This window comes from Talpa europaea (assembly GCF_964194135.1).
Source record: "Talpa europaea genome assembly, chromosome: 2".
NCBI lineage: Eukaryota > Metazoa > Chordata > Mammalia > Eulipotyphla > Talpidae > Talpa > Talpa europaea.
The window spans coordinates 27,124,402-27,137,013 of NC_140068.1; the positions used below are offsets into that span (position 1 = coordinate 27,124,402).

At 40.1% G+C, this 12,612-nt stretch overlaps 1 protein-coding gene across 1 annotated transcript in view; it reads left to right on the forward strand.

Annotated features, from left to right (window-relative positions):
* Nucleotides 1–1,198: 1,198 nt before the first annotated feature.
* The window catches only part of ARHGAP18 (Rho GTPase activating protein 18), a 131,202-nt gene continuing 119,788 nt past the window's right edge, over nucleotides 1,199–12,612 (forward strand). Inside the window, exon 1 of the mRNA XM_084228853.1 lies at nucleotides 1,199–1,326. Within this exon, the coding sequence (XP_084084979.1) occupies nucleotides 1,214–1,326 (113 nt within the window). The 5' untranslated portion in view covers nucleotides 1,199–1,213. The remainder of the gene's footprint in view (nucleotides 1,327–12,612) is intronic.

Here is a 12,612-nt window from a genome sequence, read left to right on the forward strand (position 1 = left end):
CGAGGGTGAGAGGATTCACCAGAGACAGAGCAGGGAACAGAATAGGCAGACAGACGAAATATATTGCTAAGAGGAGCAGCAGGTGAGACAGGAGAGGTCTGCCAGGCCATGTGGGACCCTTGCCGGCCCGCCGGGATCGAACCTGCGCTGCAGAGGTTGTGGACAGCTTCACAGCGCTGTGCTCAACTGCCTGCGCCACCAGGGGAGGCCCTAAAATCCAATTTCTAACATGAAACAAATGTGTTATCTTAGACAAATTAGTTAACCTGCCTTTGGACTTCATATTCCTTATATTATACTTTGCAAAATACAGAATAACAGAATAATGCATTTTATTGTACACTCTATGCAGTTTGTGTGTGTGTGTGTGTGTGTGTGTGAGAGAGAGAGAGAGGTGTGTGTGTGGGGCGGGAGATTTAGACTGAATTGAATAAGCAAATACTGTAAAAACACTTGTCACAGAGAGACACCTAACATGTAGTAGGTACTCAACAGTGGCAAGTTCTGTTTTTATTTTCAGCAGTGTCATTTAACAGATTTAACAGGATATTAGTAATTATTGAGGGCAGTTGATGAAAGAAGTGAACTTGGCATTCAATTTTTGCGTGTGAAAGACAATGATATTCCAGGGAACACGATCATTTTCGTGAGAATATTTTAAACTGACACGAGGAGAAGACTTTCTTGTTAATTGTATCGCAATTAACAAGTTTTGCCTCCTGGCCACTGTTTTTTGCTATGATTCATTCTGATGCTGAAAGTGAAGGGGTTAAGAAATGGCCATACTCATGTTACAAGAAGTAGCAGACATTATCAGATGGAAACAGGAATTGGGGGGGGGGGTTGGGGGAGGCCTGCAGTAGCTCACTCTTTTGTAACCAAGAGGGCTTGCACTTTGCTGAGATGATTCTGCAACCCGGCCTGTTAATCAGATCAGAGTAACTAGGGTCTGGCAACCAGTGTAGCTAGTTAACCTCCCCCTTAACTAGAGCCGCAGCTCCGCCTGGAGTTCCCTGGCTTGGAACAATACTGAGTCACAGCTCTTCTCATTGGACGGCCGGGCAGCTCTTCTCTGGGGAGTCCCCACCCTCCTGAGTGAAACGTAGAACTTGCTGGGCGGAGCTGGCGATGCTAATGAGTGGAGTTGCCGGGTGAGCCAGGAACTTCATTCCCCTTCTGTCAGGATCTCACAAATTATGCCCCTTCTCTCACCATGAGCTGGCTGTCCAGTTCCCAGGGAGTGGTGTTAACTGCCTACCACCCGAGCGGCAAGGACCAGGCGGTGGCGGGGAGCCAAGCCGAGGGAGGCGAGCAAGCCATCTCCAGGTAAGCCCTTGGCATTCGGAAGCCTAAGAACAAAACAAAAACCTCTTACCTGCTCCAGGACAAAGTGACGGGGAAGTTGGTGTGGGGAGAAAGGAAGACAAGAAGGAGCTGCTTGCCGGACCTCTTGCAGCCGCTGAGTGTCTGGCAGGGCTTTTGTAGACTTTGCATCTCCCCTGGTTCAACTTTGAAATAGCCCCTATGATTACTGCTGGAGATGGGTAGGACGGAACCTGGGATCTGGCAATCAGACTTGTTGCTCAGCAGGTGCATTGCAAATGCTGGAAGATCAAATGGCTATATTTGAAGCACTTCCTATGAGATGGAATTCTTGAATGGGCTGAAGGCACAGCCGCTGAAATTGCCAGTTGGGGAAGCGTGCCAAAGCCAGGGCGCTGTTAGAGTGTATTTTTACCCGCCTCTTCACGCTGAAAACAAACCTCTCAGGCAAACAGTCCAGGACACTAGCCTGTGGCAGTATGTCAGTATGTTTCACATTCTTTGGTCAATCTTTTTTTTTTTTTTTTTATTCCACTGGAGCCAGTGGGCGCTTTCTAAAAGGAAGTTTTGTCAAGAATTAGTTCTCTGCTGCTGGAGTGAAACGTGGTTGATGTTAACTTGCTTTGTAGGCAGCAAAGGCCAGTGCATAGACCACTGAGAGACAGAGGGTACCTTTCTCTCTATCTGTACTTTGCTCTGTTTTACCAGGGTGTTTTTTTCTTCCCTCTCCTTCATGATCTCCCTCGCTGAGTATTTTTACCTTCAGTCAGAAATTGTAAACATTGGTCCAAAAGCTTGCAAAAAGCAAATGCTAACCTAGTGGTGTAGAACACTAAATTAGTTACCAGTGAGCGTGTTTCCGCCTTCATATTTAATGTGATAATAAAGCCTTTTTTGTTTAGGTGACTTAGGCTTATGCCTTAAACTGAAATAATGCCTTCTTTCATTTGTTGTAAAATCCCCAGATATGGGGGAGGGGAGGAAGACTCAATCTAAGGAGTGGCTGTAGTGCTGTTAGGTTTCCAGACTGACTAGCCCCCCTTCCTCACAAAGCAATCACAATTTATATTCTTTTGAATGAATTCATTTCCAGAGACAAAAGGGAATTGCTTCTTGTGCGTTAGATGTATTGCCATTTTATTGTCTGTTGCTTTAAATAGTTTCAGAATTATAAAGTGTTTCGTCCATTTTCCTGTAGAGCACTGATGTATTGATATCCTTTCAGTGGTAAATAGCCTGGAACACCAACTCCACACCGCCCTTAATTTGGATTCCATATGACAGTTGTAATCGCCAGAATTGTGCAAACTTGACTCATTCCCTAGTGACTTTATTCTGGGGTGGCCTGAGCATCTGATCCAAAACTTGAATTTTACTTGTGAGATTGGAAAGAACATTAGGGACTTGAATCCCGTCTGTCATCTTTATCTTGGAGACTCAATGCCCAGGAATTAGGTTGTTGCAAGAACTGTCCTTCTAGGGCTTTGCCTGGGGCTACATATCCAGTTCTGGAGACTTTATCCTGTGTTTGTAATTTTGCAGCCTGTTGTGGGTGGCTTATACTTGAGTGGGTTGAAGAGAACAAAAGGGGAATGGATCATTCTCAATCTATGCAAAAGAAGAATTGAGAAATACAAAGGTGGCTGGGTGGGCAGCTGCTCACACAGTGAGTGCTGTCCCTGGAGCTGCTGCATTAGGTCTGCCCCCAAGTACCTCCCCTGCTGGCTGACATATTGCTTGTCCATTTTTCCCCCAAGTTCCCACCCCTGATCTAAAGTCCTAGGTACAGCTGGTTGGAGAAGATCCAGGGTTTGAGGTCTAGAAGGAAAAGCAGAGAGGAAGGAGAAAGGACAGTCCCTATTAGCTTTTACCCTTAAGCTTGGAATGAATTTATCAGATAAGTTTAGTGTTACTTTGGGAGGCACCCTGTTTAGCCTGGAAGGGTTGAGATACTGCAATTGTGGCAGGATGGAGGGAGGATGGTTTTGCCTGGGAGCACTAAGATACCACAATAGAGGGTGGGATGGGGTCAGGAGTGATTCCATTAAGAGGGTTGGGGTGGGAGGAGGGGAAGAGAGTTTACTTAGGGTTTCAGCTTGGACTGGATTTGTAGCTGCTTTGGGAAGCTGCTCTCAGGTGCAAGGTTAATGGTTGATTCCTATTTTTAAAAGCACGTCAAAAGGCAAAGCCAAACCAAAACAAAACTCTTAAGAAGAGGCCGAGTTAGATATTCTCTACTAACTAAAAAAAAAATTCTGGGAGAGTACAGAAGTCGAACTTTCTTAATTCCAGATTTGTGTCTTCTAAGTAACCTGCATTTTGATGCAATATTTATTAGTTTAATATGATGAACTCATGTATATGCCATTTGAAAAGTATATGGGGCTATGCATATTATGTGGGCTCTTCACAGAAAATGTTTGATTTTTAGCTTTGCCTGTTGTTGTTTAGGTCTCTGGAGGAAGCTGAGATAGTAGGGAATTGATATTTTGTAAATCATCTGTTAGTCTAAAATTCCCTCCAGTCCATGCTATTATTCCTCTTTATCAGGGCACATATTCTTTGCCTGACTAGGGAATTCCTCTTACTTTTGGTTAGAAACTGCCAGATATTTACAGAATCCTGTTTTCAGTTTCTTTTGGTCATATTTCCTCCTCAAAACATTAGAATTTGCAGAACATGCTCATGCTAATATTAGTTGTTCTGACTGACATGCACAAATGTTTCCAAAGGAAATCACTTTTTATGAGTAGCTGTATTTATGACTTTATTTACTTGCTAATTTTCAAGTAGACTTCTTAATGTTTACTTTTGCAAAGTACTTTTTAAATGAATACAGCATTTTGACTATTCTTAATGTTCTCCTTGCGTTTCCTACCATTTTAAGAAAAAATGATTGTTGCTCTGTATTTTTTTCCTTTTTTTTTTGATAAATATTGATGTCAAATGATATTTTCCTTACTGGACTTCCTGGACCTAACTCTAGTTGACATGAGGTATTTTTATGGCTTTTATTAATAAATGAATAGCATTCATCAGGTAAGGTTTTGTGATCCGTTTGCATTGGTTCTGGGCAAATAGAATTAAGAGGCAGCACGTTACAGGGACATAAACCCTGACACTTGGACTCTTGGATTGTCCTGCCTGGGTTCACATCCTGATTCTCCCACTCAGCAGTGTGGCCTTGGAGGGATCATTTAACTCTTTACCTTTAAATTGAAAGTCATGATAGAGTTTACTTCCCTGGGAAGAGTAAGTGGAATGAGCCAAGGAAAGTCCATAGAACAGTGCCTAGTTTATAGCTGACTACAAGTTTCCTTAGTGCCAGGTTAAAAAAAGGGAGAACTTTGACGCATGTAACAGTCCTTCTCATTTCAGATGCCTGTTCATAAATTTTTTTTTTGTCTATGTTAAGATACCTATGTGATCCATGTGCATAACTAAGAATGGCTTTTGTGCTGAGCTTAATGTAGTATATACAAATGTTGATTCTTAGTGGTGCACACCTATGACTCAAATAGTGTCATAATGCATTGTTTAAAAAATTAATTAAACAGTGGCTTAACTGAAAATTAACCATCTGTAAAAGTATAGTACTGTCCCTTTGAAGTTTGAAAGACCTTGGAAATGTCCTTTTGATCCATAACAATATTTACAATTTACAATTTAAACTAGTGACAGCCTTGGGGCATAGATGGGTCACAATGAGGTCTGCAAACATTGACTTTTATGGGCAGAAGGAATGTGGGTGTGTCCTCTTTTGGCACCGCCAACTATGGGTGTTCCAATCTTCTCAGCTCCTCCTTTAGAGACTACTACTGCTCAGCATGGAAGAGGGCTGCTATCTTCATAAATTTAGCTTAGTTCCTGGGCTTTTCATGTCCTCTCCATTTCTAGGTTCTGTTGTAGAGCAACCCCGATACAAAACGGGGTGCCTGACTGTGGGTCCTCACCCGCGCGCTTAAAAGGACTTATCACTGCTCTACTGCAGGCACACGTGAAAGGTTAATAAAAGGTTTATTTACAAGGGAAGGGGAAATGAGGAAATATACAGCTCTGGGAGAAAAGCGGGAGACAAAGTTTTAAATGAGTCCTACCCGATCCGCTGATCAGGAACCCCAAAATGGCGCTCTGAGAGCTGGCCGCCAGCCAGGAGCGGTGAAGCCGGGAGGCGAGCGATCGCGAGCCAGAGAGAGAGCCCTCGGCCCACGTGTTTGGTTTTTTATATCCAACCTGGCTGCCCAACTCCACCCTCAGGTCCCAGCCACCCTCCCCTTGGTGGTGATGGGATTTGTCTTCCCCAATGTCCTGATGGTTTTAGTCTGGAGTGGGGGTGGAGTCCACAAAGCCTGTATGGGATTAACTCAGGACATCACTTCCCCCTAACAGTTCTATAATTAGTTAGCATAGCCATTCCGTCACTCAGTCATTCCACATATAATTATTGAACTCTTCTTACTGTGTGTTAGACAGTTATTTGTCTAGATGCTGGGGTTTTATTGGGAAACAGAACATTCAAAAACCTTTGTGTGTGGGTGTGAGTAGAAAATGAAGATCTGAGAAGGTGAGTTTCCCAGATACTTGGGGATAAAATTAGGGGATGAGCTTTTGAGACAGAGCAGGAATAAGGAGTATAGAAACCCGAAGGTTAAAGTTAGCCCTTGTTCCAATATCAAGGGACAAAGAGCCCTGCATAATTACAGGGTTGGGAGTGAGTGTGAGTGAGGAGAAGGCAAAGGTGGAGCAAGTAGATCTTACAGCTTTCTAGGTTACTCAAGGAATTTAATTTTTGCTTCAAGTGAAATGGAAAGCCAGTGAATGGGGAGCTATTTTACCATGGGAGGAACAGAGCGTATTTTGGTTCTAAAAGGTCACTAACTGTTGTGCTGAACATAGACTATAGAAGTAGGGACACTTGTCAGGAGATTAGGGTGATTGTGGCTCTGGCCAAAATTTCACTTGTTTAGGTAGTAGAGGTGGTGAGCAGTGAAATATTTTGAAGGTGGAGCCTCTGTGATTCCCTGATGACTGTGGTATATGAGCCACTAGGAATAGTTAAGGATTGTTGTGCTGCTTGACCTATGCAACTCCATAAATGAAAATGGGGAAGACTTCTGGAGTAAAAGGATGGTCGAGGAAAGTCTGAAACTCATTTTGGACGTAAAATTTGGAAACATCTTTTTGAGAGAAGCATTAAGGGAAAGATGTGGTCATCTTTCTTGATGAGAGTTTCTACCCACATCCGTATATAATCTCATGAATTGAGTTCTTTCGCTCTGAATTTGTGTATTACTAAAGTTGTGTATATTTTTGGTAAGAACAGAATGGTAAGGGGTTCTTACGACATAATTATTGGTGAAGTAACATTTCATTTTATTTTTCCTAACTGTAGTTTTGTTTTTTTTTTAAGATTTTTTTTATTTATACAAAACCGGGGTATAGGCTAGATTCATGGGAGGGTGAGAGGATTCACCAGAGACAGAGCAGGGAACAGACCATGCAGACTGATGAAATACACTGCTAAGGGGAGCAGCAGGTGCGACACGAGAGGTGTGCCGTGCCATGTGGGACCTTCGCCCGCCAGCCGGGAACAAACCCATGCTGCAGAGGCTGCGGACAGCTTCACAGTGCGGCGCTCAACCGCCTGTGCCACCAGGGAGGCCCTCGTAACTGTAGTTTTTAAGGCATATGTCTTCATTTTAATTTTGTAATATTTAGTGGCAAAATGCATGTTTAACCTATTAGATAATTGTTTTTTTAAAGATCTATTTATTATGCATACAAGAACTGGGGTACAGGCCAGAGGTGTGGGGGCATGAGAGGATTGACCAGAGACAGAGTGTGGAACAGAACAGGCAGATGTACTGAAATACACTGTTGAGGGGAGCAGCAGGTGAGTCATGAGAGGTCTGCTGCGCCATGTGGTTGCTCCCTGGCAGGTCGGGGATCAAATTCGTGCTGCAGAGCCTGCTGGTAGCTTCATAGGTTGCGTCTTAACCCCTTCAGTCACCAAGGAGGTCCAGATAATTGTTTTCTAAATCATTGTAGTTCTCTATTTCTTGACATAGACATGCTTCCTGAAAACTTGTGTTTTACCATATAGTTTAGAAGCCTTAATCAAACTTCTTTGTGTAATTACTAAAAGACACACCTACTGGGCAGGTCTTACCTTTAGAGTTGTGTGGTATTTACCTTCTAACTATCCTTATCTGAGACCTGTGATTTTTGTAGGCCTGTTTAATGTGATCTTCATGGAACCTATATTATGCTTATGACTTTCAAATAAAAGGATTTATAAATATCAAGGAACCACCAACCACCTGCCGTAGTCCCCTCCAAAAGCCTGAGGGACGCTTTCCTTACTTTCCATCTCACTGGTTCCTTGCAATTTGTCCACTTGCACTCTCCACTCTTGTTTTGCTTTTCTGAGTAGAACCTGTGCTTATTCAAAGGTTTATGATTCTTTTTATATTTTAAGTTTGTAGTATTTATCATGCTTTTAAGAGTGTTGCAACAAAATGAACTCTTACAAATTAATGCATTTAATGATGTACGTGATTGCTACTGGATTGCCTGGCAATTAGGCCTACATAGTTTTTAATAATTTGAACACCAGAATGAATTACATTTTTCTAACTTTTTAATTAATCATTAGCTATAATATCTGTACTATTCGTACATTAGAAAAAGGACCTACAGCCCAAGACTTTACTGGTCCAAGTTTAAGTTCCTTGTGCTTTATGGTCTGGAATCTAGGAGATCTCATTCTTCACCTTCTCTCTCCTGCCTTTTCTTGTCTGTCTCTGTTGCCCTCACGGTGTCCTTGGGAGAGAGCCCAGAACTGCAGAAAGTTGAGGCCTCCAGCTGTAGCTTGATGGTAGTGGTGTGCTGGGAGGGATGGAGGCAGAAGTTAATAGTTTGATCTCCAAGCTTTGTTTGGGAAGAAGGCGTGCCAAGCTAGGTGTGATGCTGATACTCTGTAGATCTCTCCTATTGGTGATTTCTGTCCTGATCCAGACCTTTCATTTCAAACAAATACTCTGAGATAAAAATCATTTGTTATAAAAGTTTTAGTCAGCATTGACACTAAATGATTTTTTTTTTTTTTTTTTGCTTTTGCTAAGGGGAGATAGAGATTACAAAGTCTCATTATTTGAAGATTGTGGGGTGGGTTGTCTTGGGAGTGGATTAAGGCAGAGGAAACAGAAGGGATGATACCTGGTAATTCTGAAAAATGCATTCTTTGGATTTCTGCACTTCTTGTGAGTTGGTCAAGTTTATCCCGATTTTTGCAAGAAGTAAACAGAAGCTGTAGAGAACTGTTTGGCCAGTTACAACATCTTGACTCCTCCATGCTCAAGTTTGCTAAGTATCTGGATTTCAGTCAAAATTGTGCAAAACATCATCTCTTTTACACATGCTGTTTGGTAGCTGTTCTTTGGCTGCAAAGAGCACTTAAATTTCTTTGGGGAAAATGAGGTTTATTGGCTCATCTGGGTCACAGAAAGGAAGCATTGCCACGCATTTCCCTTAGTGACTGGTCACATAGTATGTGTGCTCTGTCTTTGAGACTTTATTCTTTTCTGTATTCTTCCATCTCATGGTAAACTAATCTATTTATGTCTTCATTTCAGATTTTTCAAATGGAATCACTTTTCCCAGTTAAACTTTTTGAACTGCCTTGATCAGCTTCAGATTATGATTTGATCACTTGGGGTCTTTTTAGAGAAGTAATGTGCATGGGTAGGAAGAGTCCCATAATAGGGAGGTAGAATCTTTGCTAAGATGTTTAGGACATTTTACTTTTATCTGTTTCCTCATCTAAGAAATGAGCACAGTAATGGTCTGTCTGTTTCACAAGTTTAATTACAAAGATCAAATATGTAGCTTTTAAGAGTTTTTAAAAAATATGCAGATGAGGAATATTGTAAGTAAATCCTTATTTACTTACAATACAAGATCTCAATTTTTCCTTGGTTATTTCACTCATTCAAAATTGACCAGTTATTTAATGACACAGCATTTCATATCTTCCTTTTCTTTCAGCAAGCTGGCATAATCATGCCTAACTCAAGAGTTATTATAAGAATTGAATGAGTTAATATATGTAGCATACTTAAAAGAATGCTTACATAGAACACAACAATTTTCTGTAGTGATGGAAGGTAACTAAGATGTTCCCGTTGGTAAATTAATTTGGAAATAGGAGCAGAAGGCATTTTTGAAAATAATTTGAAATGATTTGGGAAAACAATGCTTGCTTTAGTACATAGGCATTGTAACTTCTGTACCTTAAAATAATATTTGTGGAATAAGTTACATCTCACAGTATTATAAATTTTATAACTTCCAAGTAAACTGAAAAAAAATATATTAAAAAAGGGCATGGGGGGCGGGGAAAGCATGGATTGGGGCCAAAATAAGGGGGGTGCAATTGTATGGGGAATATAAAAATAAAAATAAAACAGACTAAAAAAAAAAAGAAGGGTATAAAGGTATTGAGCCCTTGTTAGGTCCAGGTGGTTGGTTTGAATATCTTTTTATAGTTTAGTTTGGGCTGATGTAATTTTTTTATAAATCATTAGTTAATAAGATGGAAAATCATGTTGTGTAGAGCAAGAAAAATTATTTGCTTATATTTCTCAGGTTATTTTAATATCTGCAAGTAAGAGTACTGGTATATCATTAGAGCTAACATAAACTATTTGAAGGCAGGATAATTTGTATATCCTTTTTCCCTATTTATGTATTTTATGAAAAACTTTGATCTCATAACCAAGAAGTGGGGAGTGTTAGATCTATGAATCTAGGGAGATGTATTCCCCCACCCCATTCCCATTAAGTGCAAAGATTCTAAAACAGTACTATTTGCTTTTCTCTCCATTCACATCATGCATAATAAATTTAATGTAAGTGCCTAGTGTGCACTGGCCCTCAGCTAGGAAACATTGTCTTCTTAGCTAGTTCTTCTTGAAACCCTCCTGCACTTCCTGTACCTGAGTTGATCAACTCAGTTGTGCCTGCTTACAGACTGGTTCACATGAGCAGGCTGTTTAGCTTCCACTTCTTAGAACCTGGGAATTTTTTTTTGGTGGAAGTAATTAGAGGAAGGATTGAGATGGTAAACTGAGGGAGTGGGGAAATATATGCCAATTAGAAATGCCAGAGCCATTTTCCATAGGGGAAAAAGTAGTGTAAGTGATATTGAAGTTCCACAGGGCTCAAACTTCTCTAACCATGCCATTTTGTGGATTAGATTTCTTTCCCTGAGCCAGAACACTCAAAATGTCATTTAGTTGTGGCATTATTGTTATAGGAAAACATGTTTAGAAATAAAACAACAGGTTTAGAAATAAAATTTTCAAACCCAAATAAAACTTGAACTAAGTTGAAGGTTACTATTTGTTGCCTCTCAGGACACTTATGAATTGAGAAGTGAGTGAACTGGGCATTTGCTGCATATGGATTCACTGCAGTGCAGTGCATTTCTCAAGAGGCATGCGAGCTCCGCACACCCCACTGTGTCTTTAAACATCTTCTAAATGTGCATCTGGCTTTCATTAGGGATCATGCACTTGCCTAAATTTGTCTTAATTTTGTATGATTTAAAAAAGTGGAATATATATTCTTGTGATCCTCATTGAATTAGATTAGAACTATAATTAATGAAGTAGAAAATACCTCTACATGATGCTTTTGGGAATTGGATTCATTTTGGAATTCATGCTAGTGAAAATGTTGATGTATATGAGGTTTGGTTGCAGAGACCTGATTTATCTCTGAATGTTTTGTCTGTCAGATGCCATCCATACTTTGAGGAAAATGGGAGGTAGGCCATCTTTGACAATATGTTGATGATGAACAGCATAAAATTAGAATCCTACCTTAAAAGAGATTTGGTTAACTGAGAAAGTCATTGATGACTTGAAAATATCTTTTAATTCTTTTAATGAATCTCAGTGTGTATTTAAATAACTATGAAAGTCTTTGCTGGGTATAGATGATAAGCCTAGAATAAAATAAACAAGAATTCCTGTTGTGAAAGAGTGTACAGTCTAATTCAAAGAGATTCTAAAACAACTTTTTCTACTATCATTATTTAGAAGGCTTGGAATGGTTCTCTTTTGAAAAGAGAAAATCATCACTGAGTAATTAAGATTTTGGTTTGAATTAGAAAAGGTAAGTTAGTAATTGAAAACTAAAAGGATGTTTGGCTATTTATAGGTGGTCTAGAAACATGTAACTCAATCAACTTATTCTATAATTAATGTTTTTACTAATGTTACTAAGTGTGTGCCTGTTATTTCTCTCTGGTCAAGATAATACAGTTAAAGCTATGGCCTCTCATCTGCTAGAAATTATTTGGGTTAATGTAGCAGTAAATTTGTATAGTGTCTTTTTTTTCCCCAAATCATTGTAAATTAAAATTTATCATTGAAAATGGGGATATATGTGCTTTAGTATTTCCATCCTAATATTCTTTTGAATGATAGCTAGCATTTTAAATTTTTGTGTATTATAGTGTAATCATACAACATCATCACTGTGTTTAGGTAATTGTGTACTTGTGTTAATACATTCTTCCCCATTTTGAGAGAAGGGTCCCTATATTTAAGAATCAGTAGATGCCTGGCAGCTTATGTAATGAATGAGTGAAGGAAATGACTGGAAAGTGCAGGTCTCAGAAAAAATTTGGTTTTGGTAGGTGGTTTTGGCTAGAATCGCTGACATAGAGAAAGCTAAAAATACTGTCTGTAAACCTACAGGAAGAGAATTATGCCAGGAGGGAGGTAGGTAGGGCCAGGTACAGAGACCAAAATGATAATAGAGTAGTTTGTTGCCTACTCCCTGTGTATAAGCCATTCCCTTACTGAGAAGTGAAGCTATTCCTCTATGCTCTTGAATCTGAGCTGCTCTTGAATCTGACTTAGGCAATCCCAGTTTGTGCCTTCTATCTGAAGGTCAAGGTGCTTATTTCAGTTATTTATTGCGCTGTAATATATCCGGCCCAAACTTGTTACTCAAAATAATTTTGTCTACTGATTTTGGGAATCACAAATTTTATCTTGTGATCCATCAAGCAAATTAACTGAGGTGGAGCTGACAGAGGCTTCTTTACATATAAATTTGACACCGGGGCTGGTAGGTCATCTCTTTCTCCTGTACAGCTCCTCCACATGACTAGTATGGCAGTTTCAGGTCATCAGATGTCCCGTATTCTTGCTAGTTTGCCTCAGTCCCAGCAGACTAGGAGGAACCTACAAGCTAGATTTCTTAAGGCCTCGTTTC